The sequence below is a fragment of the Nomascus leucogenys genome, chromosome 18 (assembly GCF_006542625.1).
Source record: "Nomascus leucogenys isolate Asia chromosome 18, Asia_NLE_v1, whole genome shotgun sequence".
Taxonomy (NCBI): domain Eukaryota; kingdom Metazoa; phylum Chordata; class Mammalia; order Primates; family Hylobatidae; genus Nomascus; species Nomascus leucogenys.
In genome coordinates this window covers 101960033-101965623 of record NC_044398.1, presented here as the reverse complement: position 1 = coordinate 101965623, position 5591 = coordinate 101960033, and the positions used below count along the sequence as shown (strand labels likewise).

The 5591-nt window shown below is 66.9% G+C and overlaps 1 protein-coding gene across 1 annotated transcript; it reads right to left on the bottom strand.

Moving 5' to 3' along the window:
• Window positions 1–2535: 2535 nt before the first annotated feature.
• Window positions 2536–5301, bottom strand: C1QTNF8 (C1q and TNF related 8). The gene is made up of 3 exons (XM_030798441.1): window positions 5214–5301; window positions 3826–4044; window positions 2536–3189 (listed from the first exon to the last, which is right to left on the bottom strand). The coding sequence occupies exons 2-3, from the start codon at window positions 4031–4033 to the stop codon at window positions 2639–2641; spliced, it is 759 nt and encodes a 252-aa protein (XP_030654301.1). The 5' UTR covers window positions 4034–4044; window positions 5214–5301; the 3' UTR covers window positions 2536–2638.
• Window positions 5302–5591: the final 290 nt, after the last annotated feature.

Here is a 5591-nt window from a genome sequence, read left to right as displayed (position 1 = left end):
TCCTGTCTCTAGCAAGGCCAGGGTTCACCAGCCCCGGCCACCGGCCCCAGCCCTTCCTGTCCTTGGTTGTCACCACACTCCCAGAAGCCCTGCTACCGCCCCCAACAGATACACAAGGTGGGACTTGAGTACCGGGCCACTTGGGGGTGCTGCGGGGCAGCCTGGCCCCAGGGACAGCCTCAGGGAAAGAGGTGGATGCCAGGGGACTTGGGAGGCAGCCGGCTTGGGCAGTGGGTGGGGGTAGCGCGGCCGGGACAGAGCCCCTCTCCCTGCAAAGGGGCTATGTGTGCACAGCAAATGGCCGTCCCCCGTAGCTGCCCCTCCCCCCGTCCTGCGCTGTTGGGGGCCATGCTTGTTCCCCCACCTGCCTCGGGAGCAGCTCCCAGCTCACACGCACGGGTTCTGCAGACTCTGGCCGGGCCTCGGAGCACCACCCACCAAGGGCAGGGCACCCTCTGTCCCAGGACAGGAGTGAGGCGAGGTGGAGAGTGGGGGGAGCCAGCCGGGGCTCCCAGGGTCCCCACAGGCAGATGTCTGTCTGTAAGGAGGGGACAGCACTTCCTCAGGGTGGGGCTGGGAGGTCCGGAGTCTTCATACAAAAACGGTGGCTGTGTTGGGAGATGGCCCCGACCCCCATCTCCTGCCACCCTGCCCCCTCCTCCCCCGGTTCCTGTGCCCGACCCCCACTGCCGGTTGCCCCCAGGCCTGGCCCAGGGGTGGGTGGTGGGGATGACTGAGCAGCCCCTCGGGCTGGGGCCCCGCAGCAACAGGGAGGGTCACTGTTCCCAGCTGCTTCCTCCCAGCCAGTGTGTGCTGCCAGATGGACAGACAAAGTCCCCCTGCCCTGGGGCCACAGCCCCTGCCCTCCTACCTCCCTCCTCGGCTGGCCCCACCCTGCAGGGTGCACCCTGATGTTGGGGGCTGTCCCCAACAGACCCTCCTGGGGCAGGCTGTGGGCCCAGCTGCTCAGAGATTGGTCAGTACTGGTGGGGGCCCCTGTGGGGAGGGAGTGGGGGCAGGGCAAGCCCTGACGAGGGGGATGGGCGAGCCAGGCACTCCATGGGCCGGGACATCCCAGGATGGACAAGGATCAAGGGGCCGTGGGGGCACCTGGGACCCCGCATCCCTGCATCTGTTCAGCACCCACGGGCCCCCATGAGCCCACGTTGGGTGCACCTCTGGGGGCTCTCCTGCCCCCCACCCGGGGATGCTTTATGGAGGGTCTTGTGAGGGTTCCAGGCAGCGTGGCTGAGCCCTGGTGACTCCTGACGCTGCTCCTGCCTGGGCCCAGTGGCCACGCTGCCACAGATAGCACACCAAGGAGGAGGAGGCGGTGGGTGGGAGGCCGGGCCGCAGGGGCTGGGAAGAGGGGGAGGGAGGCCCAGGCTGGGTTGAGGTGGTTCCAGAGACAAGTGAGCACATGGCTGGGAGAGCTTCCGGGAGGGGCCGCAGCTGCTCCAGCCGGTGAGGGTAACAGAGGCTTCCAGTGACTAGAGCTGGGCCAGCCTCTTGCCTGGAGGGACCGACCCACCCACACTCCCAAATGGGGCCCTCTCTGCCCCCACAACTGCAGCCAGGCCGTGTGGACCCGACTTTCATCCCTGTCTAAGCATGAGGTGACTCCGTGGGGGTCTGAGGCTCCCCCCGGCTCTGGTGCCCATCAGGGTCCAATCTTCCTCCAGCCCCCACTCATTCAGATTGGGGACCCGTGAGCCCCCAAAACTGGCCCCCCTGCGCTCAGCCACGTGTTTCCTGCCAAGGACAAGCCTCCACCAGGCCAGCGACACCCTCCCGGCCACTGTGAGTGCTGGGTGCCCCTAACACCGCCTGGAAGTTACCGTCCTCCTTCCACCCTTTTGGCCTCCCCCGGGTCCAGCCACACCGGGCAGGTGCTTGGCAAATACGCAATGTCGAATGAATGTCTCCTCAGCAAGGGTGCCTGGCACAGCTTTTATAAGCAGAATGGCCCCTCAGCCGTGAGGGCAAGTACCTGCGTGAGCAACCGGGCTCCGACCACCCCATGAGGAGGCACCCAGCTCGCTCCACTACCTGGCCCCACCCACCGCACACCCAGCACCACAGGCCTCCGTCCATGTGGCTTCATGTGGTCCTTTCCTGTGCGCCAGCCCCTGTGAGGGCAGGTGCGGGTCAGACTTGCTCCCACCATACCCAGCATTCCACATGGCCCAGTCCCTGCATACAGTCGGCGCTCAACCAATCACTGCACACAGTCGGCGCCCAATCAATCCCTGCAGACAGTCGGTGCTCAATCAATCCCTGCACACAGTCGGCGCTCAACCAATCACTGCACACAGTCGGCGCCCAATCAATCCCTGCAGACAGTCGGTGCTCAATCAATCCCTGCACACAGTCGGCGCCCAATCAATCACCGCACACAGTCGGTGCTCAATCACTGCACACAGTCGGCACTCAATCACTGCACACAGTCAGCACTCAATCATTCCCTGCACACAGTCGGCGCTCAATCCCTGCACACAGTCGGCGCTCAACCAATCCCTGCACACAGTCGGCGCTGAAGCTCTGCTGCCCACCCACCCCCACCACACGCACACACACACACACACACTCACTCACACTCACACGCGTGCGGTGCTCAGCCCCGGGGCCCCTCACCCGGCTACAGCTCAGCGGCCGGCTTGACCAGGTGGCCGCTGAAGGTGATGTAGAGGTCTCCGTGCTCGCCGTAGATGGCGTTGTCCTGGTCGCGCTGGAACATGCGCACCCAGACGGCGTCGTCCGCGGCCAGCGGCAGCATCAGGCTCTGGGCCTGCATGACGCTGCGCTCGCTGGGCTGCGCGTAGAGCACGGCCGCCGGCCGCCGGTTCAGCATGATGTGCAGGTAGGTCTCCTTGTAGTTCCAGGTGTGCACGTTGAGGCTGAGGAAGTAGACGCCGGGCACCGTGCAGCGGAAGCGGCCCGCGGCCAGGTCGAAGGCGCCGTCCAGGTTCACCAGCTCCGTGTCGAAGGGCACCGCCTGGAAGCGGTCGGAGCTGTGCAGGCCCTCGCGCCGGCCCACGGAGAAGGCCGCGTAGGCACGTTGGCACGGGGCGCCCGGCGGCCCTACCTGCCCCTTCTGGCCTTTGCGGCCCTGCAGGCCCCGGGCTCCCGGCGGCCCCTCCTTCCCGCTCCTGCCGGCACGACCTCGGACGCCGGCCTCGCCCTTCTCACCTGCAGGGGACAAGCAGAAACCGCAGGTCGGGGCCGGGCTGGGCAGGCCTCCCCCATTCCAGCACCCAGGGCAGGGGCTGGGGCTCAAGGGTCACTGTAAGGACAGTGTTTGCCAGTGACGTCCCCTCTCCCAGCCTCCGCATCCACGTCTGTAAGTTGGGGAGAAGCTGTTCTCCAAAGCTGTGGTCCTCACCGAGAGGGGGGCGACATGGGTGGTCGGGGCCAGCTACGGTCTGCGTTGGGTGTTAAAGAATGAGAAGGCTGGGAAGGTCCTACGCAAGCCTAACCTTAGTACAGCCTTCGGGACAGCGCAGCCTTGTCAAGGGGTCTCAGAGCAAGCAGGTCGCCCAGACTCCCTTCCCAAGGGGCTGCTACTTTGGGGATCTCAGGAAATCCTGGCCCCCTTCCCCAGGGTCCTCAGCGCCCCACTTTGGTTCGTGGGTCCCTCCCCAAGCCAGGCTTCTTCCTGCTTGAGGGGGGAGCCCGGGGGTCCCTGGGCAGGGAGCGCTACCAGGGCGGACACTGGTGCTCAGCGTGCCCCTCCCGCCCCTCCTCCAGAGCCGCAGGGGCCCCCCAATCCCTGTGGGCTGTTGGGTCCTGGTGGGGGAGCATGCAGGCAGCACCCACGGGCCTCACCTTTGAGGATTTCGATGTCTATGGTGGGCCGTACTCGAGGCAGCCCCCTCCACAGGTCCCCCCTCCACGGGTCCCCGTCACTCACCCGGGCATAGGGTCCAGGGGGCCAGGCCGGGCGGCAGCAGTGCACACAGGGCCTCCTGGGCAGCCCGGGCCAGGCCCCCACGGGCAGCAGCAGTGCCAGGAGCAGCATGGCGGGGGCTGCCATCTTGGCCAGGGCTGGGGGAGAGGAAAGAGGGGAGGAACTGAGAAGGAGGTGCCCCAGCTGGAGCCCCCAGACCCTACGGCAGCCTGGCCCTGCCCCCGTTGGGAATACAGCCGGTGGAAGTGGGAGCTTCTGCCTGGGCACGGACGCTCCTGGCCCAGTGGGTGAGGCCAAGGCCGAGTACACTCTGGGCCACACCAGGCACCCTGCACACCTGGAGTCGGGGAGTCCTGGTCCCCAAAGCTGGGGCCCCCACACCCAGCAGATGGAGGGGAAGCCGTTATGGGACACAGAGGTCTCTGAGACAGCCCTCCAAACTCAGGAGCGGGTGGCCGCCCAAGGCCCCACCCGCTGTGGCTGGGCAGAGCCCTGGGGCGTGGCAGCTGGCCTGGTGCGGGGGGCCCTGCACAGTGCACGGAGGCACAGTCTCAGCCAGGCCCAGAGAGCCTCTTGTCCGGAGCCCCCAGGGCAGGGCCTGCAGGGGCCTTGGGAGGCCACTCCTCTGCCTCTCCCAGACTAGGGAAGGATGGTCCCACCTTGGTGCTGAGGGGGCGCCAGAGCCAACCTGGGTCCCCCTCCGCAAGGTAGGCCCCCTCCCGACTCTACCAGCAGCTGCCCCAACAAGCCTGGCCCCCCTGCCAGGTGGGCCTTGCCTACCCCACTCCCCTCACAGCCACATCTGGAGGCTTGGCCAGGAGTATCTTCTGCTAGGGCAGGTGCACGGGGTTGGGATCCTCAATCTTCCCCGAAGATGGGCTCTGCTGGACAAAGATCTAGGCTGCCTCCTTCAGGAAGCCCTCTGGGATTGCAGCACAGGGCAAGGTCCTTCCTCTTGCAGTGGGTCATTCCAGGTGGGTGGAAAGTCTCTGGCACTAGACCCCCTCTGCCTGCCTCCCCACGAGCTCAGCAGACCCTGACTCACCCCCTGGCCCCACTGGACACCACGAGACCCCCCCGGACTCCTCCGGCAGAGGGAGCCTGGCAGGAGTGGATGTGTGCGTGTACGGAGGCCTGCAGGAGCCCCCATGGAGTTCCCGGCCATCCCAGCCCCTGGCCCTGCCTGGCAGACAATCGGGGCTGGATCATGCTCTGCCGGGGTTCGGGGGGAGCCCGGCCTGCCCAGGGCGGCTGTGAAGACCCCCACAACCACCCCCAGGCCCCACGCTCCCTGTTACCATCTCACCTGGCCGGCCGTCTGTGCTACTGTCCTGGCAAGCCAGCCGTCAAAGAGCCCTTTCATGCCCGCCTGGGCGCCGGTGGCTTCCTCTGGGCTGTCCAAGACCAACAGGCTGAGAGGCCAGCTCCGCCGAGCTCTGGACAGGATGTTGGCAGGGCCCCCGTGTCCACTGCGAAGCCTGCCTCGCGGCCCCAGGGTCCTCCTGCCAGCCCCATGCCCATGAGTGGGGCTGGGGCCCGGCATCTTGGCAGGCTGGGTTGGGGGATGGTGCCGTGGGCACGCAGCTCTCCTCCATCGGGAAACTAAGCCTGCTGCCCGCCCGGGGTGCGGCGCCCTGAGGAGAAGCAGGGAGATGGAAGCTGTGGCTGGGTGGGCCCGGTGAGG